Raw genomic sequence first — 26,675 nt, 5'->3', positions numbered from 1 at the left:
GGTTATCTACAAGTATCACCAGCCTTACTCCGTGCTATCTTAGCCGTCCATCAACAGCAGTGAGATCGGCCGCCCAGTCTATTCAAGCGCCCAATTCAACCTCTTCTTTATCGGGACGTGTACGGAGTGAGACTTTTCTCAAATACTATACGTTCTACCAAATCACTTGTGCAGCCCTGCCCTGTCTGAACTAAGCACTCATCTTATAGCCTTGTAGCCAGTACCAGTGCACTATGCTGTATACTCGAGTACCAGGGTGTTGAAGAAAAAAAGAAAACAATCTGCATTACTACCTGGTAGGTACATGATATCCAAGTAATGCGCGTGCCAATCCCCAATATCACTGGTAGTACTCGTACCTAATGAGAATGCAGTATTACCGCCATAAGATTTGCAATCCCTGTCATGCGACAAACATTCGGATATTATACTCGAGTATATGATCAAAATTCAGCAATAGAGAAAAGAATCCTAGTAGTTAGTCATTCTTTATTTCTTTTTATATGGATTGCTCTTGCCCTTGCTCAGCTGAACGGTATCGTCAAATGTTACCTTACTGTATCTTACCGGACCGTTGCGGGCGCCTGGCGTGCCCGGGGTTTAGGGACCGATGGCTGGAGATCTAGGGGCTCGTGCACTATACCCCAGCTGAAGTCTCAGCCACAGGGATGCCCTAGCTCGCAATGGGAACGCTAAAAACAATATCGCGGCTTTCTCCACCGTTTCTTGCTTCTTCAACATGGTGTGGTGTGGTGCACCAAGCATAAACCGCAAAGTTGCGGTGGGCGTGGGGGTGACTTTGTGAGATTTGGAACGTTATTTATTCCGAGAGCAAAGATTAGGAAAGTGGCTTTTAAAGGAAGATGAAGGAAAATACAATTCAGACCTAGGTAAGTAGGTATCTTATGGCTTGAATGGCTTCAACGCTCGGATTGATGTATTAATGGTTTTGATCTCTTCTGCTGATCAAAACGCTTCCCACCTTCTGCCTTGAGATTCGTTTTCTTAATCTTTCTAGTGGGAGACTTCTTGATCTCATCGACGATCTCAATGATACTCGGGACCCGGAACCGCGCCATGTGTCCATTGGCCCAATCCCACAGTGATGGCTGCACTGTAAAGTCTCATCTGTGCTAGCCCCTGGACAAAGTCGTGCAGCGACCTTGATATCATCCTCCGTCTTAAACCCGAGGGAACTGGGAACAGCAAAAGCAGCGGGATGACAGAGAAATTCCTCCTCCACTTCCGCGGCATTCACATCCTACGACTCATGTCTTTGATCCTGCCTATGAAGTAGACGTTTTCAGCATCAAATACCTTGCCCAGGTCGCTGTGAAGCCATGAGTTGAAGAAGGTTATTTCACTGGCTTTCGAGTCATTGAAAATAAATACCCCTGGAAAAATGCAGTTGGGAAACCACTTCTCAGCAACATATGGCCTACGGTACCTTGAGCAATGGGTTTGTCAGCCTTGTTGGCAATACGAAGCTGGTATCCTGTATTAACAGTCCCGCAAGAACCCCGAGGTAGAACGCATTTTTGAGGATTGAGTATTCTGGCCTCGACACTTCTATACACAGTGTACAACAGATGTCAAAAAGACTTTTCATAATCCTCGGCATATCCAGGTACCAGCACTCCCCATGCAAGGCAAACTTTGTAGTCACAATAGTTGGACGCTGGTGGATGCTTGTATATCAAATCAATAGTAGCACCCCTGAAGTCATACACGGTTACTCTCGACTCTCGTATCTCGGCCCAGAAGTTACTGGTATTGAACAGGCATGACAAGGCTGCTGTAGCACCGAGCAAGATGGAGGGGATTACGGTTGGTGCTGTTGCATCTGCGTGGAATAGGGAGAACGGGCAGTGGAGAATATCATCTTGGCGGAGTCCAAAGCTTTCGATCGGCGAAGTGGCTTGTAGGATAAAGTCCTAATGAGACAGAATGCATGGCTTGGAGCATCCTGTCGTCCCGCTGGAGTACGAAAAAGTTGCAGTGGTGGCAAGAGTGACTGCGAAAGCCTGTTTCACCGGATCGGACTCGTTGTAAAGATCGGCCAAACTGTTCTTACCTGTTCTACCCACCACGCAAACGACGTTATCGTCTACCGCCTTAGTCGACATGATTCCGGATACTCCCCATCGAGAACAGCAAGCTGGGATCTGCTGCTTGTACAACATGCTGCAGGGCAATAGACCTGAGATCCACATTGATGGACACCCAAACCGCGCCAAGTCGGTTGGCGCCATCCATATATGAACCATTTCAACACTATTCCTCGTCATTACCAGGACTCTGTCGCCTGCTCCTATACCTCGATCCTTGAGTCCACCAGCAAGGGCCTTTAAAAAAGAGTTGACGCCCACCAAACTTTAAAAACGTTCTTTCTGGTGTTGTGCGAACCGCTATGTCCAAAGCCGTTATTAACAGAACTAAGGTCTTTGCATGAACCTCCATTTTCTTTTGGTCTATTCTCCATGCTCTGGTGAGATTTGTTACTCGCTGATCTGAAACTGTCTGAATTCTTCTTGTTTGCTTGACTCACTTTCTCTTTCCTGCTCCCGAAATTGGCAAATGCCTCTGCGGCATCACTTTGTGCAAAACAATAATTCGCCACGTTAGCTTCATCATGCAAGACATTCTCTATGTTAGGGAATGCCGCCCGCTCGACCGGTGTCTTCGAGCTGAACGTAGCAATCCTAGGTAGTCGCGCCAACTCAATTGCCAAATCTAGTACCCTCCTCTTCGGATCTTCTATGAGCTCGCTGAGTAGTCCGATTTTAAGCGCTTCTTCAGCATGCGTGAACTACCCAAGAATAATAAGTTTCTTAGCCTTCAAAAGTTTAACCATGGCAACTATACGAAGAGATATGCCTCCAGTGACTGCATGTCCAATACTTGCCTCGGGGAGTTTAAACATGGCTTTGTGGCCACCGAAGACGAAGTCTGCAGCTAGAGCACGCTCTGCGCCGCCCCGGATAGCAAAGCCTTGCACTGCGACGACCACGATGGCAGAGGCAGAAGAGGTCAATGGCGTGAGGTCTTGGAGCTTGATGAAGTACTGTCACAGTTCTTTGAGTGAGTCTGTTTTTGGCGCCAGGGTCTGCTTGAGGTCTTCGCCAGTGCAGAATTATCATCCCCAGTCGAAACAAGGATGATGACACTTGCGTTGGCATGTTTCCTCAATGCACCAGACAGGCTATCTTAGAGGTTAGCGTTGATGGCATTGAGTCTCTGCGAGCGGTTGAGTGTTATGCGAACAACATGCGGTGCCGGGTGAGATACTAGAACGGTTTCCGTTGACATAATGAGCACTGTCTTGATGGATATATTCAAATGGCATTGGAGAAGTTGTGAGCAGGCATTGATCAAGTCCTAGTAGCGCACTTGTTATTTATACACTCTTCGAAGTAAGCCCAACCCTTATATAATAGATAAACCCAAGTCCCCAGTTTCATACCCGTGTGGTCTTCTTCCTGTCAAACGAAGTAGTTCTCTGCCAGGCCATATTTCCAGTGTCCACTATAGAAAACCAAAGTCAGCTTTGATTCTTTATTGTAAAAATTTCAACAGCTGACGCAAGTCGATAAATGAATTAGCTGATGTAAAACACTTTCACATCTTCTGGATCTAGAGGTATCCAACACCCCGAGAAGAAAAATGCAAAAAACCGGAAACTTCGAATCCACTACTTGCCTTCACCCTTCAACTCAATTGTGACATCCAGAACCATTTGCCAAGGTAGCGCATCTTTATGTTCCAACCACTGGACATTATTAGCATTGCTCTCTCGATAGACAGGAGATAAGTGTGGTAGGACGAGCAACATCTCTACATACCACGCGTAACATCTCTTTCGAGAAGGCCCATGCAGCATACCTCCTAGCCAGCAATTTAAGAGTATATTTCGGGTCCGCCTTGGCACCTTGAACATTTTGCACCTGCTTTTTGACCGGAATGTTCCAAGGATATCGATCGCCATTTGAATAGACGTAGTGAAAGAAGTCGGGAAGGTCGTTTGATCCATAGAGCGCAGGGTGCAGCATCTCCATCACAACGTTCTGCAATAGACTCATCCCAGCAAACTCGGCCAACATCCACAGTTCTGCTAATACCATAACTGCACCTTTTGCCTGAGCGTCAAGGGAGTTGATGAAGCCGATGTTGAAGTATTCTTCCAAGTACTGAAAGATTTTGGGTTCGAACTCCGGCAGAGATACTACGCCTGTCTCGGAGGCAATAGTCCCGCTGTCGCTGAGTAGCCATTTTAAATATGGGGATTTCTGGATAACCGCTTCTTTTGAAATGATGAAGTGGGAGTATGTAATGCCGACGAGGAACATTACGGTCTGTGGTGGCGGCTGTAGGTATGACATGGTGGCCTTGTGTATGTGGATGTGAATTCGCTGCCGATGGGTCGAAATGAATTGCCTCGGAATATCAATAAGGCTGCGGTGCTTTATGCTTCCTGGGCACGCATGCCAGCATTAGGACCCAGTTGACCAGCAGCTATTGTATGAATTGATTGCGCTTTGCAGGGAGTAAGAAGCAAGGTGTATTTTTTATTCACTGATGAAGTTATATATATGTTTTTGGAGAAGTGGGCGAAGGTAGAGACGTTCCTTCCAATCTAGAACTTTCTTATTGGCCAGGATTGTTACTTCCTCAGAGATGAAAATGAATATGCTGTAGTTTAGGCAACAACCCGGAGGGCTTCCTTGCTTCTTCCTACAAAGTTTTCAGTATCCGTCTTTATCAATATGCGATATTTCAAAAAGGGGTGTGTGTCACGTGGCAAGACTCTTGGTCAACAGATACATAAATGGTTAAGCTCTAAAATTGGAGGAAGATTACTTCGCCAATGCGAACTTGAACATTTATTCCCTCCGAGGCTTCGAAGACTGCAGTGTTCTAAGGTTCGGAGTCGGAGACCCAACCTGGAATTCTACCACACCGGAATGCGCCTGCAAACTTGATTGGAGGAGCATTTGCAGCTAAACTGTGCGAATGGTACAAACTGCTGACAGAGTGCTTACACCATCAAACAATGTTCATTGAGAGCAAAAGGCTGAACAAGAGCTTGCCTGCTGTCAATCTTCCGTAGGTCTTCCATAGGTCCCATCGACGATCGCTCCTTCCTTGACTTTCCACTCCACGGCCCATAGAATCCAAAGAGGGCGACAGTATTAGTGTATCATTATATCGTATATACAGGAAACCTTCAACTCCTTGTTGTCTGTGTCTTCGTGAGCACCAGATGCATGTCGCCAAACGCCGATGCTAAACCCTGAATGCTTATGCCCGAATGTCTCCAAATAATACATCAACAACTTCATCTAACAACGTAAACACCAGATGTGCACTACGTAATAAATTAGTCTTGAAAAATAGAATGAGAAATTTGAAGGTACTTACTTTAATCGTGGATTATTGAACGTTGCAAAAATCCTCCTACTCGCAGCCTGAGCGTTTACTCTCCCAACAACACTAGCAGCCAAATCCGGTACCAGGGTAGCGAGCATCAGGCTTGCTTCAGTACGGGTTTTCGACTTCTCGGTGGCCGTCCGAGGCTTGGTGTCCCTTTTGAGCTGGCCTTTGGGCCACATGGAATCCTTAAGAAGATTGACGTATTTGATGATTGCCTCTTCTGAAATGAAGCCTTTCACGTTATCGCGCACTTTTCGTTCGATGGTGCCGCCGAGAAGTTGGTGCAGAACTACTACGACTGCCCGGCCACGTAGCCAATTGTTGCCACGATTGAGCTCGAAGACTTCCAGGAATATGTCGCAAATGGGTTTGACAAAAGGCTCCAATTCGCGGTCTTCAAATGCATTTAATTCTGCCTCTGCCTCCGCGACTGTAAGAGGGTCTTCGCTGATAGTCGTTGGCATCGTGACGAGCTGGCTTGTCGCAGCAGATAATAAGTTCTGACCTGCTACGGAGAGCTGGTCTAGTACTGGAATATTTCCCAAGAGGTCTTCCATGCCATCCGTGACAGTATTGTAGAATCTAGTCATCATATCCTTTTTGTCTTCCTCACGATCGTAAAAGCCATCACTAGGGGGGCCAATAACACTCTGTGAAAGGAACGCGCGAAGCTCCCGGCTACGACAGACATCTGGCAGCAGCAGAATCTCTCGCAAGTACTTCTCAAGCGCCATCCTTCGTTTATGCAGAAAATCGCTCTGTAGTTTCATGACCATACGCCGCCTTGGGAAATCAAGATTTCGTATTGAAGGATACTTAATCCTTAGCCGTTGGTGAAGTTCGTGGAATTCACTGTAGCGTCGGGTGACTGTCCAAGTCGCTGCAGGCATCTGCTCTCCAGCATTGCGTTGCACTTCAACGACATAGATTGCGTATTCTCGTCCATCTTCCTCCTTTCCCACCACGATCGACTTAATTTTGATGGTAGACCGACCATAAAGACTGTTGTCACTCTCTTGGATCACGTACTGCTGACGTTGAAGCTCTTTCCGTCGGATCTCGCGTTGTAAACTCGCTTTAGACTTTCGCAAGATTCGTAGCTCGGCGTTGTTATTTGTAAGCTCTGCTTTCCTTGTCAGGGAATCAACCACCGCATCCTGGGCCATAAGTCTATCAATGTCCGTGGTAAGGACTGTGATAGCTTCAGCTAAGCCAAGATCTCCCGGTGCAGCTTCATGGACCTCTTCCTCATCTGGCTTATTATCTACTTCGGGGTCTTCATGCTCATCGTCAAGAAATTTCTCCTCATCACCAAACAAATCATCATCGGTGAAAACCCCAATTCTAGATGAGGTGTTTACAAGACCAAGAGATGCGATACTTGGCTTTTCAGTCTTCTCCCCAAACAAATCTGCTCGTTTGTGATCGATAGAGCTCCGCGTCGAATTATTTCCGTTATGTGAAGCAATGCTAGGATTCGGAAGTTCCAGATTTTCCTCGTCACCAAACAACGACTTCCGGAGGTCTTCAACATCGGGATTGTCCTCCATGATATTGTTCAAGGCTGCTTCCATAGCCTCAACAACGTTATTATCGGGCACTGAGTCCTGGGGTTCGTGTTCAAGACTGTGTATGGAATTATTCATCCCTTCACTGTCTATATCGTCGTCATCAAACAAGGGCGCAGAATTTTCTTCCTCAAAAGAACTTCGGGAGTCAGCCAGGGGATCAGCAGTTCGATATGCCCCAGAAGCTAAGTCAGTGGAAGAGGGAGCTTTTCGATATAGATCACCTCTCCTGGGCAGTAGTTTGGCAGACACCCGTGAAAGTGGCCTGCCTTTTGTTGGAAGCGCTTGGGAAGTGTTTGCCCTAGGATGCATTTGAGGTTTCTGAACCATTAACTCCGGTCTTAGTAAGTTTAGTGTAGAAGGCGGTGGAGGTGGCACCAAGCTTTTGGACGCCTCTTGAGATGTGAGACACTTATAGAACAGGTCTGATTTCTTGAAAGCTTGGAAATTACCTTCCCGCATAGATTTGAGAGCTGCCGTTTGTGCTCTGAGGATAGCCCTTCGAGCCAGAAAGTATTGTTTTGGGGTTGCCTCTTTGCCAGCTTTGAGAAATTCTCGTACCAGGGCTTTGGACGTCTCTGAGACCTTGAGCTCTGGCTTTCCCAGATACGCCTCGTTAATTTGAGCAAGATCAGCTCTATCCGCATTAGTCCACGGTGGCAGTGTTGCAGGTATCTCGTCATCTTCGGTAGTTTCGTCTTCAAGTGGATTTCGGAAGCCATCGACAACGATCCAAAATTGTACCAATGGCATAAGATTCTGTCTGTCCATAAACTCCATAAAGTAAGAAAGTCCCGAAGGATCATGGAGCAAGTCTACTAGAGAAGCATTCTCAAGCTTAGAGACTTGCGTTCCATTTTGATTTAAAGCATTCGGTGTCGGTACACTCTCTCCACCAGCCGCTAATTGGTTGACACGTTGGTCTGAGATTCGTTTCCCTATCTCTAGACGCCGTAGATATATTGGGTCTTGGCCCTCTTGCAGAGCATCCCTTTTCAGTTGACTCGAAATCTCACTCCGGAATCTTCTCGCATCTGATAGATTATTGACCTTCCGAATAGCTCGTACAAACTTTTCGAATTTGCGTTCATTATCTCCAGGTGATATTCGTGGGAATGATATTGTCCGTCTCGGCTTTGGAACTGGTGAAGCATGCTCATCTAAAGCTGCCCGTAATTTACGTACTGTTGACCGATCCTGAAGCATCGAACGACCCTAGATTCCGTTAGTACTACATTATTTCTCCTGTCTAGACTCTACTTACATATGCTTCCATAACCTGATTCCAAGTATCAGGATCTGACAACAGTTGCATGACTGGGGTGAGCACCGCGCACGAAACAGTTCCTGGACAAGAACCGCTACAGCTCGACTAGCAAGAACCCTCTCTGGCAGAACTTTCGGTAGCACGCTCTTCGTCAAGTTTCGCAAATAGTCCTGCTGTACTAGCTTCATATCTGAGAATGCCAAAGACGCCGCTGGGTGTAATTTTCCGTCCTTGTATTTCGCAGCAATCGCCAGATCCAGCTCCTCCGACTCCGTAACGCTCCTATTCAAATGTTTCCCTCGTATAGCTCTCTCTGCTTCGTAGAAATCCTTGAAATGTGCCGTGAGAATTGGGACAAATCTCGTAGTAACAACTTCGGTGATATCCAGCTCCAGGAGCTTATCTCGCACGCTGCCCAGAGCCATGCGGATAGTCTTGTCCACCTCATTGATGAAGACCGGATTCTGGCTTATATTTGAATACCAGGAGTTCACAAAGTCCCGCAGAATGAATTCCAACAGCTCGTCCAACGCGTTCGATACTTTGAAATCTTCGGGGTAGAGGGGTTGCCAATGGTATGCCTGCCGGCTTCGAAGGGCAGCGATTTCCTTGTCCCATGATTTCGCGGCGAGAAAGGCAGGACCTTTTGGTCGAATCAAAGTATTTCTCCCCCCATACTGGCTCCCCCTCGAGGTAAGTAGCAGTAATGCGACCAGTCCAACGACTGGCAGAACGAGACCTGCGACAAAGGCGTATCCTGCCCAGCGCAGCGCCGGAATCCAATTGACGGCATAACCCCAAGCGATAAAACTGGCGATACCTGCTATTATCACATCTCGTCGTTTCAGGGCCATGGTATGTGACGCGACAGATCGACCCCGGCCGGCATGGTTGACTTGTCGTGTGAAGCTCGAGAGTCGAGAGCTCCCAAGGTTCAGATGAGGATGAGCACCAAATCTCGCGTAATTCTGCTCAATTCATGATTGACAACCAGGTAGGTACTTTCATCACATGTAAGGCATTTTAGGGTAAAATGTATAGTGCTTTTGATGTTTTGATATTGTAAATTGGTATCTATTTGGTCTACCATGGTGGGTCTTCCAAACGCCTGAATAGAGCTACAAATTTCTGGCCATTATTCCTCGTCACCTTCATACCCTCCTCTGTCTCCATCCTCATGACTTCAACACACTGATCTGCTTCCTGATTCTGCTCCGACAGCCTTTCAAATGACGGATGCTTGTCAAAGTGCTCCACCATCCAGAGGTGCAGATCTTCCACATCTGTTATTGTGTACACCACGCCCCCTGGACGTACAACATAAGCGTACTCCGAGTTCAACGTTGTAGAGACAATCCGAGCCTTGTGTTTGCGAGCTTTGAAGTGGGGGTCTGGGAAACAGAGGAAGATCTTTGACAGTTGTGCCTTCTTGAAGAAATTGGGAAGGAACTTCATGCTGTTTGCTCGTAGACATGCCGCATTCTGATATAGACCATCATCTGCCCTTTGAACTCGCAAAGCTTTGATCCGCTCTTGGACGTATTCCGCCACTTGCATCCTGATTTCCATGCCTAAATCCATGTTAAATCTACACCTGCGCATTTCGAAGAGAATATTTTACCTAGCATCAAGGTATTGGGCAGCTTAGGAGCCAGAGCAACAAGTAGCCCTCCGAATCCACACCCAATGTCAGCGACCTCCACGTCCTTCGTCAACCTTCTTATATCTCCTGTATTTGTAGCGGATTCTTCACTTGCTGCAACGGCCTGTAGGTCTGCGCTGGTGTCTTGCTGTTCAACCTCGACTTCCCTATTTGCTCCAGTAGTTGAGGGCTCGACGAAATGAGGAAAATAGGGCGACCAATCCATATGGCCAGGACTGATAGGACTGCACATTATCAGTCCGGTGATCTAACCTTTCTACAGCTCTAGGGCTAACTTACTACACCAAATTGTGGTCGGAGAAGACATTGGCATGGGCTCTCTGTCTATAAAACTTCTTTTTGGGCAGCTCTGTCGTATCACCACCTTCGCGAGCACTCTTGTAGTCTACTCTCTTCTGCTTTTTATTTGCAGAGCCCGCCATTGCGACAATTGGCTATGTTGCTGGTGGTATTTTGTGAAGACGAATATGACGAGGCTCCAAGTCAAGGCTGAATATTTTTTGCTATCGACTATCACAAGCTGATGGGGGGCTGTTTATCCTACAGTACAGTAGCGCGCGGCCCGCATTCTTCCCTGTCTGCAACGTGAACGTGCCTGCCGAAAATGCCCGTCATATTAATACACGCGAACCAGGATAAGGAAATGGAGTTGCGCCTTTTTGATTAAATTCATTACTTCTTCATCATTCACGTCTTCCAAATCAACGACATGACACAGCTCCATTTACAAGAGTCCATCACATTCGCACTCTTCTTTGTAAAGGGAGCCAACGAGCACTGCGCTGCCCTGCCTACCACCTGAAATTTAGCATATCTGCAAGTCAGACCACCTGATATCATAGTTATCTACACCCTTGAATGCCCCGGATCAACTCGGATTCTGCAAGAAGATAAACTCAAGTCATGTCTTGGTTTTCGATCCTACCAGAGCCCTTTGTGTTTGTCGAAACCTGGGTTGTTCGCTTCTTTGTGAGTTATAACTGAGATTGTCAATCTTCAATTACTAACAGACATCTAGCTTTTCCTGGGTATTCTGTCAATAGGCCCTTGGGCCCTCCTCATAATCTACGATGCGATCCTCTATGTATTCCGCACAGCGACATACGAGATACCATACATTGGCGGAAGAGCAAGGCACAGGCCTCGACCAAGAGCCCCCAGCTTAAGTGAAAGGCCCAGTGGTTATCCTCGCAGGTTCAGTCTGACTCTTTCAGGAGTGCCTACGCCAGCAGAAGCAATAGACACGGTGAGCGTGTTGCAGAAAAGAAAGGAGAAATCAGGATATGAGAGAGACGGCAGCGCTGCAGAATGACATCTTTTTTTCATTCGTTCTATTGGAAGTTTTAGGACAATCGTTCAAGGATGTGGATCAAGCCTGATGTTACCCCCATTGCCGTCACTTCACCACCTGCTCCTGCTCCTTGAACTATCAATGGATTAGCTCCATATCGCTTAGTGTAGAAGCTGATGATGTTGTCGCTGCCCTTCAATGCTGCAATTGGATGTGAGCGATCGAACTTCTCTAATCCAACCTTCACCTCCTTCTTCGCCACATCAATGCTTCCCACAAACCTCACTACCTTCCCTTCTTTCTCTGCGGCTGCCTTCGTTTCCTCCATTTGCGAGTCAAATTGAGGTAGCTTTTGCAAAAACTCATCACCGCTGGCTACACTCTCCAACTCCTTGGGGATCAAGCTTTGCACTGGGAAAGAAGTTGGAGATTCAATTGGTAGACCAGCCAATCTTGCCAGAATAGTCAACTTCCTCGCAACATCCAAGCCATTCAAGTCATCCCTTGGATCTGGCTCTGTGTAGCCTAATTCCTTCGCCTTCATAACCTCCGCAGACCACTTTCCACCAGAACCCTCAAGGGGCGCGAATGAGTTGAAAAGGAACGACATGGTGCCACTGAAAACACCCTCGATCTTGGTCACCTCATCTCCTGTGTTGACTAGGTCGTTCAGGGTCGAAATGACAGGCAGACCAGCTCCAACGGAGCTCTCGTGCGACACTATAGCACCTGACTCGGCAGCAGCGGAGAAGATATCCTGCCAGAGCTTGTAAGAGCCTGAGAATGCCTTCTTGTTGGGAGTCACAATGCTGATTCCCTTGGATAGCACTTGTGGATATTGATCGGCTATGTTTTGGGAACTGGTGTTGTCAACCAGGATGGCTTTACCTGGCGCAGCGGATAGGAATCCGATAGCCTCAGTCAAGGAGAGGTGTTTTTGAGTCGAGTTTGCGAGCTTCGTGCTGAGGTTCTCGAATGGCAAGGCTGTGTACTTTTCGCTGTAGAGGGTCTTTGTGCTTCTAGAGATGAAGACGAGGGATATCTTCGGGGAGGAAGCATTCGTAGCATATCGTTTAGAGAGGGATTCGAGTTGTGAGAGAAAGCACTTTCCTACACCACCAGCGCCTTCAAATAATTAGCTTTGCGAAGGATAGAAGCGGGGTAGCTTTACCAATGACACCAATGTAAACTTCCTTGGGAGCCATCTTGTGAATGATGTTTCTGAGAACCGACATACACTTGGGCAACGATTAATCCTCACTTCCTTAGAGACTATCAAGGGTCGTCGAGATTTCCCAAGATTGGCAAGATTGGGAGCTTGATACGATCTATGAACGTTTTTCTCGGGGGCGTAAAGTGGTGTGGTTTCTCAGAGACGTAGGCAAAAGTTTTGAAGCCGCGGGGTCAATCAGCAGCGGTCTCGGAGTGGTTTCCAAGCCCCACTTCGAGCCTTAATCCACTACTTCAGCCTTACACCAGGCCAGGTACACAGCTCTCAATAATTCATCCAAACGAAACCCTCTTCACCAACCCCAATAAAACAATGGCATCCGACACTTCCCTCTACGGCACCCGCAAACCAAAAACCACCCCCAAAGAACTCTCCTCCTCCACCTCCTTAGCCTTTACCTCAACCCTCTCCTCCCTACTCTCCACATCCACCCCCTCTGCAACAGCAGGACGTCCACGCCCCTCAAAAGCAGCCAAAAACGACATATTCACCTCCCACAACAAAAACACCAAGAAGCGCGCAGCCCGAGATCTAGACGAAGATCCAGACGATGCGCGACCGCAACAGCGAAAAGACATAGGCAGCGTAGACGAAGCCTTGTTGCACCGCAGTAAAAAGAAACTCGCCGCGAAAGCAAAACTGTACAAAGAAATGAAACGCTCCGACTATGCGGGAGACGAAGGCGATGCGCTGGTGGACTTTGATAGGAAGTGGGCTGAGAAACAAGGATCAAAACAGGGACAAGGTGATGGCGAGCCGTCAAGCTCATCCGAGGACGAAGGACCAGCGCCAGATGAGGAGATCGTGGACTACGAAGACGAGTACGGACGGTTACGGCGGGGCCCGAAATCAGAAGCTGAGCGTATGGAGCGGCGGAAGAGGAACCAGACGCTAGGACAGGAAGAACTCGATCGTATATCGGCGCGGCCTGCGCAGCCCTCCAAGCTCATCTACGGCGACACGGTGCAAACGCTAGCCTTTAATCCGGACGAGGACAAGAGCGTGAAAATGGAAGAGCTGGCCAGGAAGAGGGATCGCAGTATGACGCCACCGGAGATGAAGCATTATGAAGCGGATAAGGAGTATCGGGTTAAGGGGGTGGGGTTTTATGCGTTTAGTAAGGATGAGGAGTCCCGGAAGAGGGAGATGGAGGAGTTGAGCAGGGAGAGGGAGGTTACGGAACGGACGAGGAAGGAAAGAGAACTGAAGAAGGATGAGAGGAAGAGAGAGCTTGAGGAGAGGAGACGGGTGTTGGGGGAGAAGAGGGCGAAGAAGCAAGCGGATGCTTTCTTGGAAGGGCTGGGTGCTGATCTCGGAGTTGGCCCTGGAAGTAATTGAGACTCTGGTGCTGATTTATTTGACTGCTTTTGAGCGTGGCGTTGGGGAGTTAACATCTTAGTGCAAAACACTGGGTCCCATTCTGATTCACTACATGTTATTAACTGTAGTCAATATTCCAGATAGAGCACATATAGTTCAACTAACCAGTGGTGGTCTGAAATGGCACGATAAACAGGGCTTTCATATGAGGTTGATATCTCATGTACAGCTTTCAAGATTATTATAAATTTTAACAATAAGCAACTCATACCGAAGACGACAGTAGAGAGCCTGTTTCCGAAATTCGAGGATCTATCAAAACACCAACTTCTTAAACATCCGTAGACACGAACATCTCGTATAGCCCCAATGAACAATCAGTAGTATATATTTCCATTGTAATTTATGTGCTAGATACACAAGAGATAGATGCATTACCAAGTTCATCACAGAATACCAAGCTTTATCACTATGTATTCGTGGTTCCCATAATACTCCGGCGTCCAAAGCCTACCGTTTCACAAGATTCGAAGATCCTCCTTTTATATTCATTCAGATTCATATATCCTTTCCCCATATCTCCCAAAACTAGCCCCAAAACCCATCAAACATGCGAGTTCCCAAAAAGAACTCTCAACTTGGCCACGTATATCCTGTTGAACGCCGATGCCAGTCCCATTGCGACTAAAAACTATACATAAAAGCTCCCTATGACCAATGCCCGAACTCCGTTGTGTGGCCAGTGCAATATATCTCTGACAATAATTATGCAGTGGTCGATATGCCGTAATATCACAAGTACTATGTCCATTCCCATGTACAACCGCACATATCCACGTCATCCCGCCCGTAAAGACTTTGCTCGAGGAAATCCCGCCTTGAGAACTGTGTTGGAATGGTCTCGTTTAGAACCAGCGTGACAGGTTGGTTAGTGCTATTCATGAAAGGAATTGCACTCCCGTCAGCTTGGACAATATGTTGAATACAATATGGTGAGGATGGTTGAGCCCCACGCGGTACCCGGCGTTCCTCGAGCTTGACGACCCTTGGGTAGGGCGGAAGGAAATATGGTGGTGGTGGTCCTGAGTAGGGTGAACCTGATGGCTGAACGTTGGATGTCGGGACGCTGGAGCTAGAGGTGCCAGCGGTGGCTTGGCTGTTGCTAGGTGTTGTTGCGGCCGGGGTGGACGCCGGCGCAGATGAAGCTGATGAAATTCCAGATGAACTTGTCTGGTTGACATAGATGAAGGCCTCGAGTAGCGTGTTGTTCCAATAGCAGAACCATGGTTTCTCACCTGGCTGTGCGACCCCTTTCTTCCCCATAAAATCCGCTGTGTCGTGGAAATTCCCGTTGCCTGTGTTTGGCCCCGGGCCTGGTCCTGGTCCCGGTCCCGGTGCCTGTCGTTCAGTTACATCTCGTTTGGAGGCTGGCATTGCTATATCGGTTTCTCTGAGGACTACTAGTTTGTTGTATAAATGTTGGAACCACCATGCTGGCCCCCTGTCAGGTTCTTCGGAATCGGTCACAAGTTTCATGACCTGTTGGTCGGGCATGACCGGGGCCTGGGCGCCATAAGTCCAGGACACCATTGTGTTATTGCCATAGGTCATAACAACTCCGTTGTTGGAAAACGGACTCCTGGCGCCGGAAAGTGGGATTATTTGGAGTTGGAGTGGGGCAGGATTCGGCGAAACTATACATGACCAAGCATTGCTTTGGGCACTGTTGACAAGACAACTTTTCTGGGTTCCAGACGGAATATTGACAGGCAATGCAAATGTACCAGTTGGAAGGATTGAGGCGCCTGTTGGGATTGCACTGATGGGTGTAGCATCGAAAGTTGTAGTCATTGTGGTGAGATAAACCTCACTTTGACTAGGGAAGTTAGTATAGTGCAGAGGCAGGAATGTTAAGGAGACTTACGCTTGGCCAGATTCATGAGGCTTCTGTTGCTGATGCTTTGGAGGAGGATGACTTTTCAGTACCGCGAGCACAACAGCCAAAATGATTACAAAAATGATAAGAACCGCAGCAGCGAGGACAAGAACCCAAACAGGAACGATCCCGCAGAGCTTCTTCTTTGCAACCCTCTGCCACCTTTTCAGTTCCGGTTTCTCTGAGATAGCCATTGCCGCCGTGTTGACATGGTGGCTGCTCGAGTCTGACATGACGCTCCTTCGTGACTCTGGAGAATTGAGGTCCTCTTGAGATGAAAATTCTGGATTGCGAGTTGCAAGTCCAATTCCCCCAGCACCTACAACAGGTACTACAGCAGGTACCACAACAGTTGGACGAGTTTTTCTTGCAAGAGCCTCGTCGGGATACTGCGTATACGGTGGCAGTTGCTCCGTGTGTCCGTCGGGACCAATTATATCAGCAATCTCCTCGCCATCAGGACCGAGCCGGCGTTGATAGTTTTGATTAAGCCCAGGGAATCCTACCGGGACGGATGCAGCTGTGGTTGAAGTATCGGTACTTTCTCCTTCAGGGACGATGTTCTGAGGGTACATCCCGTAAGGGTGTGTCGGTCCACTGGGTCCTGCATATGATCTCTCCGTTACTGGTGGAGCGGCTGTTGAGGTCGTAGCCATGCTTGCTGTTCTCGCCAACCGTGATTCTTGCGGATACATCTGGTATGGATGTGAAGGGCCAGCAGGTCCTCGGTAGGGGCTCTCTGCTCTCACATAAGGCACGTCAGTTGAAACACTCGACGATCTCGCAGGAAGCGCCGTGTTTACAACGGATGCGACGGACGAATTCCTCCGTAGATCTCCCATTTCTCCATCATGCCGTAAAGCGAAAGAGTCCATGTTATTTGGTTTCGTTGTACTCGATGGCCGCGGGGGTGGTGTTCTTCTTCCTGCTGTCAGGAGGGTATTTTGCACTGTTTGCGAGGACATCCGATTATGACCCATCCCGACACCGTTGGGCCTGAACCCGTCAGAAATTCCCATTGCCTCAAGATCATAATCATCGTCGTTCTGCTGCTGCATCGACAACCGCGTCGAAGCCCTCCTGTCAACGCCTATCGACTCTCGACGGTCGGTCCCAGCCATGTTTTCCACGCCCGCGTTTCCGAAACACCTCGTTCTCGATCCACCTAAGGGGGTTGTGCGATGATCACCTTTCAGTCATCAATATCGGGCGACTTTGGTGAGAGTGCTAGATATTCCTATTGGGGTGACTATTGCGAAGATAATTGTAGTCGCCTGAGGAGTGTTGTAGTGTTGTAGTGGTGGTTGTAGTGTAGTTGTGGGTGAAGTAAGGTACGAGACAAGGCCCTGGATTTCATTCGAGGGTCTCCTGGCCTAGCACCACCACTTGAGACAAATTCGGTTCTTGCGCGAATCTCGATGCCGTAGCGTAACGACAAGTTTATTTTTGGGCGGACGGCACGCACACGGCAACTCAATGATACAGTCAGTACCTACGGTACGGCGTATATGGTAGGTATGGTATGTATGTGTATTGATTGCTAGGTAAGGTAAAGTAGCTGCGACGAAAAGTACAGGTTGAATGATGAATTGTGATTGAAGTGTTCTTGTTCGGAGAAGATGCGCATCAACCGACCCATCCCATCCTCTTCCCTCTTTCCTCTTTCTTGGTTGTCTTGGGCTTGGAGCAGCAAACAATAGTTACTTCGCTCGCATGACAAGAGCGCAATCATTGCGAATGCAGATTGCCAAATCTGCAGGTGTGCCACCCTTTCCTCGTACTCCCTGCAGGGCCTGCACTCATATCGCCGCCACATAGTACCCCCCCTTCCCCTCAATATTAAGTAGCTACCTTCTTAGGCCACCTGCCCGTGGTCTGGCTTTTCTATCAGTAGTAGCGTCCGCTTTATAATGCTTCTTTGGTGGCCTGTGGAGAAGAGGGTCTTTCCGCCATCTGCCGACTTCACTGTTTCCCTCACCTTTTGTGGCCCTGGCCTGATGCAACCCGAAACCTCGTTCCTGAACACCTTTCTTCTCAAGAAGCGCTCGACATGTACCACACGATGACTTTTCGTCACGCGGTCTTCTCTTCCAGTCGGCTACAGTACAGTACAGTACTGTATTGTGTGAGTTAAAATATATTCTGGTATCTTGCCCCCACTCAGCTGCTGCAGCCACTGCCCTGTATTCATCGATACTGTACCTCTCATGCTTGCAGGCTGCCGGTAGAGGCAGGAGGACATTCTCTGAATATGCTCCAATTTAGCCCAGCGGAGCAGTTTACGGGCCTACAGCAGGCCAAAAATGCCACCGGCGATCTCCATGCCAACTTTTCCGCCTAATCTATGCCAGCCATTCCATGGCCTGCCCATCCATCTCTTCTCATGATAGATTAGATATCCCGAGCAAGACTCTCAAAATCTGGACTCCCGAGAAATTCTTCGGCCCTTCGCATCATCGGGATTGCGTTTTTGCCAGACAGACGACTTTCGTTGGCAAATAACGGCTCCAGCCGTTGACTTAGTGTGTCGGTCCCTGCATCCCGTAGGCTCCGTTTAGGTATTTAGCCTCATTATCTGATGATGGAGTTCCAGATTTGTGCCAAAGTTTGAGCCAGTCTCCTTACCCATATTAGGCCTATGAATTAGATGGTATTGCCTGAAGCTTCCTCCAATCAAAAGCTTGTAAAAGCTCCCAATCAGTTACACTTGAGGTTTTGCCTTCCCCATATCGTCCACGATCTGATACGCTATAAAGCTTGGCTTCCACAAGGCGGCGCCTTAATAATGCGCCCCGTATCTGTGCGTTATTGCGTCAGATAAACTCATTCTCAGGCCAATAATAACCTTATTGTTGGTTGTAACGTTCTATTTGGAATTTTTTCAATTCTCATTTTTCCTAATCCTTTCATCTTGAATTCTAAATTTCCGTTGGATGAGTTGAAGCAGATCAGTTTCAACAATCTTCCATAGAATTTTGGATAATAGGAGAATAAAAGAAAATATATTTTGACAAGTACTTTATAAGCAGGCTCAGGTGAATGAAAATCTGGACGGATCTGACATTGCGGCCATTTAGAAAGTGCGGAATAGGACACGGCCTTGCCAGGAGTACTGGTGACGGACTGAGTCAGTAGATATGGATGCATTGTGTTTTGACTTCCAGAAAGCTAGCGAGTTTGTCTGAGCTAGACAATGTCGATCGCATGTTGGTCCCCAACGTGATCGAAGTGTGTAAGGCTAGAGCTTTGAGGCTGAAGTGGAAAGCTTGGTATCCTCAGCCATGACCTTTGCCAAAGTACGTTTGAAGTCTCAGATAAGCTTTTCGTAAGCCAAGAGGGATATTGTATTGTTTTGTCCCATCAGATCCGTGAGCACTAAACAGGGACTTAAACGGTTCCTAGCATAACTGTTGACTAAGTTTGCAATTGAATGATAGTGCTTCATAGGCGAGAACTATTCTACCACGAGAACATGCCTCTGTGTGAGGTCAAAATAGGGCCGAGTGATTGGTTCAACTTCGAAGGCTCTATTATGGGGTGAAAAGGGAAAGTGAGGTATAGAGTACCGGGGAATCCTAATGTGTAGCTTCCATGGTCGCTGTTTTCCTGGAGGTCAAGAAGAGCGAGAAACTCCCAAATCTTCACTCCAACTATAGGTTGATGAAATCCGGAATTCCATTACCTGTAAACACTAACAGCTGTTCGAGGTCTCTGGGGAGCTCGTAGCCTCGTGGCAATGGACCAGGTTCCGCAACGAACAGCTTTCTGAAACAGCGCATATTGATGAGTCCATTGGAATGATTGAACTGGCTAACTTGCATCTATCTTACTTGATAGCAGTCGTACATCAGCACTTGTTGGTTCTGGTCGTATGTCTCTTTAAAGCAAGAGGGATGGTGACTGTCACCTGAACGAGGCGCAGCAGTGACGAATCTCGCGCCTCGAAGAAGATAGGTAGGTAGGGTATGATTCCCTCAACACTTGTAAGGGGATACACGATCTTGTAAGATTCGATGTGAAGTCTTGGTAAGATTATACATGTAAGATTATACGTAGGTACATGCCTCTGTTTAAAAAGATCCCAACCCAGCTGGACCTCAAGGGCTGCACCTCAGTGTGAGTGTTTAGGGCTAGCATACCTAGGTATGCAGCTTGCAAAAGCATTGATTACGAATAGGCCTACTATAAGCTTTGTGTGACAGCGGCTGCAGGAACTGTTATCGTGGTGGTGGAGGATCACGATACTTCGTACTTGCCTACCTCCTAGTCAAGATTCAAGAATCTGATGTTGCGGGTTTGCCAAGTACGACGGATAACCAATCAACTGTCTTCAAATGATCCTCAATATACCTAGATAGGTACAAGTACACCACGGAGTACTTCGTATACGCTACGGGTGGGCCCGAGTCACATCGAAATAGCATTCCTGGTAGCGTAGGCTGAACTATTGGATAACGTTGCGCAAGGTAAGACAACATGAACATGTTCCCCCACTCTCTTGATCGGCTTTGAATTGAGGAGTCTGAGAGGAGTATGAGAAGACAAGAAATAAGAGAGAATACTGGTAAAGAAAGACCCTTGAACATGTAGACACTTGTACTTCAGCATTCCCTACAACTAATAATAGGTACGTGTTTCCATAGAATTACTTCAAAGTACAAGACGTGAAATGATTGGAGGGCGGGTTGTTGTTCCTGCATGGCCCGCAACAGCTTACCTTACGTTAATCTGCACTACCTCCAGTACCTCCACCTTACTGTACCTATCATGAAAGCTTCGGTGAGTAGTGGAGTCGTCTAGCTGAATGTTCGGTGTTGGTGGTGAGATTCAGGGTTAGCGACTTTGCCTCGCTTCCACAAGTGCTGCTCCTCCTGTTGCTCAGATTAGATAGAGTAGAAAGAGAGAGTACTGTACGTACAGTAGATACATCGGCAAACAGAACCTTGCGTTGCGTTTATAAAACTTCTTCCTCCCATTATTCCCCCTCTTACATCCAGTCTATCTGTCTAAAATCATTCTTCATAAATTACAACTAAATTACCACCGGTATGTGATCTCTTTCTCTTTGCGCCTGTTGCCGATCCCGCTTGCCTCCTTTTTGTTGGGCCACCATTGATTTCAAAAAGAAAAAACCCCCCTCCCCGCCGTGGTACACAACACGCCTCCAAACCTACGCGCACGAGAACTAACAGCTCTTCTTCAGCTCTTCTCTACCACAATTAAAGCCTCTTCCCAGGTATTTCCTCAGAGTTCACACAAAACCGCGACAAATCATCCCAAAAACGACCCCGCCATCCTGCCAAATCCATAATCTTCACCGCCTCCCACCATGTCTTCTCGCCCCCAGAACATCGGCATCAAGGCCATTGAAATCTACTTCCCAAACCAGGTATGCTTGTAATTTGTTTCTTCATGCCGAGGAATTTTCTGCGACTGCGCAACTGCTAATTATGCTCTGCCTGTAACAGTGTGTCGCGCAATCTGAGCTGGAGAAATTCGATGGCGTTAGCACGGGAAAATACACAATTGGTCTTGCCCAGACCCAAATGAGCTTCTGCGACGATAGAGAAGGTAGGCATTTCTAAGGAATGGGTGGTTCTTTTGGTCTATAACTAATTTCTTACTCCCAGACATCTACTCGTTCGCCCTGACTGTCACCTCGAAACTTCTCGCCAAATACAAGATTGATACCAACTCAATTGGACGTCTCGAAGTTGGCACAGAGACTATTCTCGACAAGTCCAAGTCCGTCAAGTCTGTTCTTATGCAATTGTTCGGGGACAACACAAACATCGAGGGCGTGGATACGCTCAATGCATGCTACGGTGGTACCAATGCCGTATTCAACGCAGTCAACTGGGTTGAGTCCTCTAGCTGGGATGGAAGAGATGCCATTGTTGTGACGGGCGACATTGCTCTGTATGCAAAGGGCGCTGCCCGTCCTACTGGCGGAGCTGGTGCAGTGGCCATGCTGATCGGACCTGATGCGCCTATTGTTGTCGAGCCCGGACTCCGAGGAAGCTACATGCAACACGCCTATGATTTTTATAAGCCCGATCTTACCAGCGAATACCCCGTCGTTGATGGCCACTTCTCCATCAACTGTTATTCTGAGGCGATCGATGCCTGCTACAAGGCATACAACAAGCGAGAGGTAACCCTTAAGTCTGCTGCCAACGGCCACGCAAATGGTGCCGCCTCGTCTGACAAGACTCCTCTTGATCGATTTGACTACATGGCTTTCCACTCACCTAATTGCAAGCTAGTCACAAAGTCGTACGCACGTCTTCTGTACAATGACTACCTCGCCAACCCCTCTGCTCCAGAATTTGCCGATGTCCCAACCGAGCTCCGAGATATTGACTACACCAAGTCGCTCACCGACAAGGTTGTCGAGAAGACCTTCTTAGGCTTGACCAAGAAGCGCTTCAACGAGCGTGTCCAGCCCAGCATTATGGCACCAACCATGTGCGGAAATATGTACACAGCAAGCGTCTACAGTGGTCTCGTCAGCATCCTGAGCAACGTCGACAGCGCAACATTGCAAGGAAAGAGAATCGGCGTCTTCAGCTACGGCAGTGGATTGGCTGCCTCTTTATTCTCATTGAAGATCGTTGGCTCGACAGAGGCGATCGGCAAAACCCTCAACCTCAAGGACAGACTCGCAGCTCGACTAGTCGTTGCCCCAGAAGCTTACGATGCGGTAAGCCCCTCTAGCCCACATTTATAGCATAGTAAAACAAAACTAACAAAAGTCCCAGATGTGTGATCTCCGTAAGAAAGCCCATCTCCAAAAGAGCTATACACCAGCCGGTAGCTCAGAGACCATCGCTTCAGGTGTTTACTACCTCGAGAACATCGACGAGCTGTTCCGCCGTAAATACCAGATTAAGGCATAGATGAAAGCACGCGATCAAGCACGCATGGCGTTTTTGGTTACTCGTTCTATCGATTATTCGTGTCTCGCAAATAGAACGCATTGGTTTCTAGACCATGGGCACTAAGGCCATTCGTAGATGGTAGATTCAATCTGAAGGGATAGGTTCCGGTTCCGATTTCACGTAGTCTCAGGAGATGAGAAGATGAGATACTATTTTAATGGTGAATTGCATACAGTGCATAGAATAGCATAGAGAAAGCATTTGAAGGTCTAAATATTGGTACCGATGTGATGCGTTTTTATGTTGTAACATTGCTCTACCAGCTCCAGGCGATATCTTTCCGTATGCATTCCTGTGGACGCCTGACTCCATAGCTCAGAGATAAGATACCAATACAAATAAATCCTTGAGGGGGTTTACTCAGGGGTCACTGGCACAGCAACTCATCAGACATATATATATACATACATGAAGTCATCTAATGAGCTCTAGAATCTACCTATTAAGTACAATCATGATTAAATATCTACAGCTTCGACTTCTCCCCAGCCTTCTCACTCATCATCTGCACCCGCTCCCTCATCCTCTCAACTACAGCCGCATCACTACTCTCCCGCAACCCCACGACATCCACCTTCTCTTCTTTCAGCGACTTTGCTAAAATCTTCTTCCCGCTCGTCTCCACGCTCTTCCCATGCGTCACATCACTAATAAAGCTGGCCCAACTCTCAAAAAACACCCTCCCGCCAGGTAATCCATCCAGAAGCATAGCGAAACAATGCGGCATCGCCTCATACTCCTCAAACACGACCGGCACTTTCTGCTCCGCGGCTTTCGCCGCTACGTGTTTATCTTCATCGGTTAGCAGTTCCCTGCCAGTCTCGATATACAACGGACAACTGCCCTGCCAGCTCTTGGCTGCGAGCGGAGAGACTAGCGGATGCAGAAGCAGCGCGTCGTTGGCGTAGAGCGCGGAGCGGGCTGGCTCGACGGGCCACTACATCACGGGGAAGTTAGTTATTTCCTCTTCAAGGGTGTTTTGAGAATAGAGGAAGAGAAAGTGCCCGTTTTAAGAAGCATGTAAGGAGTGTTGGAGTACATGAGACGAAACATGATAGAAGGGGGTAGGATACAAGCAAAGAGCCTTTTTTACTTACTATGGTGTCTTTGGGGATTGGGGCGTTCGTACTGGGTGGAGGCAGGTAATCGAACGCAGCATTGTTTTCGCAGGACGGTGAGGAGTGCGTTACGTCGGCCCAGGGACTACAGACCGCTACGCCTGCTGGTAGCGGGACCTCGCGCTCCTCGCCGTCCCAGCGGATCGTTAGGCCTTGTCGGCGGAATGACAGCAGGGTTTGCAGGAGTACGAGACATAGGTTTCCGCCTGCGCTATCTCCGGCAAAGACGATGTGTTCTGGTTTGACGGCTTCGTGGAGTGAACCGGGGGGTGGGTAGAGCAGTGTGAAGTATGATACTAGAGCGTCGAGTAGAGCGGATGGGAAGGGGTTTTGAGGCGCGAGACGGTAGCGAATGGAGAAAACGCGGCCTTTGGTGAGCTTTGCTAGCCTTTTGCAGGTTGGACGGTGCGAGGAGGGGTCCATTAAGAAGAAAGCCCCGCCGTGGAAGTAGAGGACTGTTGTCGGAGAAGTGACTTCCTTCATCATCTCCGTATACTTTTGCTCCTCTGGGATTTTCAACTCTGCTGATTTCTCTGTTGCGCCTGCGCGGTAGCCCGTCCATTCTGCTTCCACAGGCATGAGTTCTGGCTCCTTGTATCCTCCTGCTGCCTCTCCCGGTTCTTTCAACGCCTCGATGGCTTGGAATAATGCTTGTCTGATATCATCTTCCTCTGGCCTGGGAATGGTGACTTTGCTAACCCATATCCTGCCTTTGATCCCGGGGTCTCTCAAGCTGAACTTTTGGAGCTTTCCGATAGATTGTGGTGGCGAATCGATCATGAATGATCGTAGAACGTCAATTATGAGCGCGGAGCGCAAGTCCCAGTATTTAGATTGTTCTGAGAAACCAAACGTATGGGACAAGGCCGTCTTACCCATCACAGGCACCTTGGGGATCAATGCCTTAAGCATCGCAACCTGTTTGTGATCCATATTGGGCGAGTGATGGCAAGGAAGTTCTTGGGGTGAGGAGGGGATGAGGACCGTATGAATTGGCAAGCTTTACTCAACCGTCATAAAGGTGAAAATCGGTCGTCCAATTCACTTGAAGAAAAGTAAAATCCCGAGAGGTTACTTATAAGTTATTTACATGCTATATACTAGGTAGTATTTGGGAAAGCTGGGCCGGACCGTCATCATGGGTCCTCATTTAGTCCGTACCGAGGCATTATCCTAGCCTGTGTTTGCATTTGGACAGGAATGCGATTGGCTCGAAGGACGATAAACACACTAGAAAACTTGACTAATAATTGCGGGTTTGCTTGACTGCTAGTACAGCATTGTAAAGTTGCATCTAGGAAAACAGTTTTATGAGAACGCTCGGAGATGGGTGTGAGATAGAGGAGATACTAGATGTAGGGTCCTCAGTCCTCAACCTTGTCAAATCGGGATACTGCCCCGCGACAATGATGTAATAATATAGGACAGTCTAAGAAAAGCACCTGTAGATATCCAGATTTCATTTCATTTTAACCATTGCTCTGTATAAATCACTATGTTTGGTTTTCCTTCGCCCCATCGTCCCAAAGTTGTTACAAACCAGCAGCGCCGTCATATGCAAGTGATATAAATTATATCCATCAGTGGCAGTACATGTTCATGTCGCCCCACTCGTCTCTTGTGATCCGCTTCCCGTTCCAGTAGTGGTGTTCACGGAACTTGAACTCTTATTTCCTGCTGCCAACTGCCATGATGGAATGGCGGCTCGCCCTGCTGGAGCCCCAGTGTTGAAAGGTGTCCCACTTCTACCTTGAAGCGACGCCACAGACTCGGTCCCTACACCATTACTAACAGAAGCTGGTTTTGGTGCGACACTTTCGCCAGTAGAGCCTCCGTTGACACTGCTACTAGGAGTCGCCGTTGTCATCGTCGGCGTAGGGTTAGAAGTAGCGGCAGCTGATGCTCGACCATAAGCCGACCCTGATGTTGCGGATCCAGATCCAGATGGGTTCATTCTTTGTCCCATCAACGTCTTTAAACTCTTCAACTCAGTATTAAGATCCTTCAGTCTCGAATCTGTTGTTTCCTTCTGTGCATCCATCGCCTTAGGTATTAAATCCTTAAGACCTCGTACTTCATCACCCATCCGCCGCGATTCATCCTCCCTTCTTCGGCTTGCAGATTTCAATTCGCCGATAACGGTCTCAACTTCTGTCAAAGCAACGTCTAATCGTTCCGTCCGGGTTTTCTCGGACGTTTTCAGTTCCTCGGTATCTTTTGACAGCTGGTCTAGAAGACCAAATGCTTTCTCGAACTGCTCGTCGATAGCTTGTTTATCTTGCTGTAGTTGTGGTTCCGTAGGTGGGGCGATTATTGGATAAACGTAGCGCTGTCTAATTTCAGTATCATGGATAGTATATGGATCTCTATCATCATACCTTTGCGACAAAATATAATCCGTATCCAACCCCTCCCATCACCGTTGCCATTATGAACCAGTCCCTCCAGTCTCTCTGCGGTACTTCTGGCGGTGGCGGCTGTTGCCATGCGTGTTGCTGATATCCTCCATATCCAGGCTGAGGCTGCCTTGCTACTTGTTGGGGCGCATAATTCGAAAGATTCGCTGGCGCCGGAGGGGATTCGCCGCCAGCTCTCGCAAGTGCTGTGTCAACCTCCTCCTGCGTTAGGTTCTTCGACTGCAAGAAAGCTACTCGGTTCTCGATTGGTGAGCCTGCAACACTTGGATCTTGAAGAACTGTGTATATACATTAGTACTACTACTAGAACCTCCTCTAAATGGACTCTCACATGTCACCTATGCGTGGTCAGAAATGTTCGAAGGGTAGAGGGGAAATAACTTACAGCAGACGAAATAAGATCTTCACGGATAGCCATAACTGAGTCGCTACCGTACGCTCATTTGCGTACTCCGGGTCAAATGGTTGTCCTGCGTTGCTGTCGCTCAATGAT

General features: G+C 48.0%; 8 protein-coding genes across 8 annotated transcripts; 3 read left to right on the top strand and 5 right to left on the bottom strand.

The window, feature by feature from the left end:
* Positions 1-5,298: 5,298 nt before the first annotated feature.
* Positions 5,299-10,350, bottom strand: trm8 (tRNA (guanine-N(7)-)-methyltransferase; the record flags this gene model as incomplete). The annotated part of the gene is made up of 8 exons (XM_031147739.1): positions 5,299-5,365; positions 5,419-8,140; positions 8,184-8,213; positions 8,263-8,277; positions 8,336-9,088; positions 9,423-9,836; positions 9,887-10,152; positions 10,208-10,350. 8 exons carry the CDS (start codon positions 10,348-10,350, stop codon positions 5,299-5,301), a joined length of 4,410 nt encoding a protein of 1,469 aa, XP_031006945.1.
* A 481-nt stretch (positions 10,351-10,831) lies between these two features.
* On the top strand, positions 10,832-11,240 carry LHYA1_G002764 (uncharacterized protein; the record flags this gene model as incomplete). The annotated part of the gene is made up of 2 exons (XM_031147738.1): positions 10,832-10,897; positions 10,947-11,240. 2 exons carry the CDS (start codon positions 10,832-10,834, stop codon positions 11,238-11,240), a joined length of 360 nt encoding a protein of 119 aa, XP_031006946.1.
* Positions 11,241-11,271: 31 nt separating this feature from the next.
* Positions 11,272-12,424, bottom strand: LHYA1_G002763 (Homoserine dehydrogenase; the record flags this gene model as incomplete). The annotated part of the gene is made up of 2 exons (XM_031147737.1): positions 11,272-12,344; positions 12,391-12,424. 2 exons carry the CDS (start codon positions 12,422-12,424, stop codon positions 11,272-11,274), a joined length of 1,107 nt encoding a protein of 368 aa, XP_031006947.1.
* A 338-nt stretch (positions 12,425-12,762) lies between these two features.
* Positions 12,763-13,788, top strand: SPAC140.04 (Uncharacterized protein; the record flags this gene model as incomplete). The annotated part of the gene is made up of 1 exon (XM_031147736.1): positions 12,763-13,788. One exon carries the CDS (start codon positions 12,763-12,765, stop codon positions 13,786-13,788), a length of 1,026 nt encoding a protein of 341 aa, XP_031006948.1.
* Positions 13,789-14,571: 783 nt separating this feature from the next.
* LHYA1_G002761 (uncharacterized protein) lies at positions 14,572-16,827 on the bottom strand (the record flags this gene model as incomplete). Its single annotated transcript, XM_031147735.1, has 2 exons — positions 14,572-15,646; positions 15,695-16,827. 2 exons carry the CDS (start codon positions 16,825-16,827, stop codon positions 14,572-14,574), a joined length of 2,208 nt encoding a protein of 735 aa, XP_031006949.1.
* Positions 16,828-21,035: 4,208 nt separating this feature from the next.
* Positions 21,036-22,605, top strand: ERG13 (Hydroxymethylglutaryl-CoA synthase; the record flags this gene model as incomplete). Its single annotated transcript, XM_031147734.1, has 4 exons — positions 21,036-21,095; positions 21,175-21,277; positions 21,337-22,409; positions 22,468-22,605. The coding sequence occupies 4 exons, from the start codon at positions 21,036-21,038 to the stop codon at positions 22,603-22,605; spliced, it is 1,374 nt and encodes a 457-aa protein (XP_031006950.1).
* A 508-nt stretch (positions 22,606-23,113) lies between these two features.
* On the bottom strand, positions 23,114-24,698 carry est_2 (Esterase; the record flags this gene model as incomplete). Its single annotated transcript, XM_031147733.1, has 2 exons — positions 23,114-23,584; positions 23,745-24,698. 2 exons carry the CDS (start codon positions 24,696-24,698, stop codon positions 23,114-23,116), a joined length of 1,425 nt encoding a protein of 474 aa, XP_031006901.1.
* Positions 24,699-25,362: 664 nt separating this feature from the next.
* On the bottom strand, positions 25,363-26,600 carry PEX14 (Peroxisomal membrane protein; the record flags this gene model as incomplete). Its single annotated transcript, XM_031147732.1, has 3 exons — positions 25,363-26,094; positions 26,144-26,460; positions 26,564-26,600. 3 exons carry the CDS (start codon positions 26,598-26,600, stop codon positions 25,363-25,365), a joined length of 1,086 nt encoding a protein of 361 aa, XP_031006900.1.
* Between the last annotated feature and the right edge of the window lie 75 nt (positions 26,601-26,675).

Source organism: Lachnellula hyalina, assembly GCF_007821495.1.
Source record: "Lachnellula hyalina strain CBS 185.66 chromosome Unknown contig00036, whole genome shotgun sequence".
In the NCBI taxonomy this organism is placed as follows: Eukaryota; Fungi; Ascomycota; class Leotiomycetes; order Helotiales; family Lachnaceae; genus Lachnellula; species Lachnellula hyalina.
The sequence above is the reverse complement of the archived record's forward strand: the minus strand, read 5'-3'. Positions and strand labels throughout refer to the sequence as shown.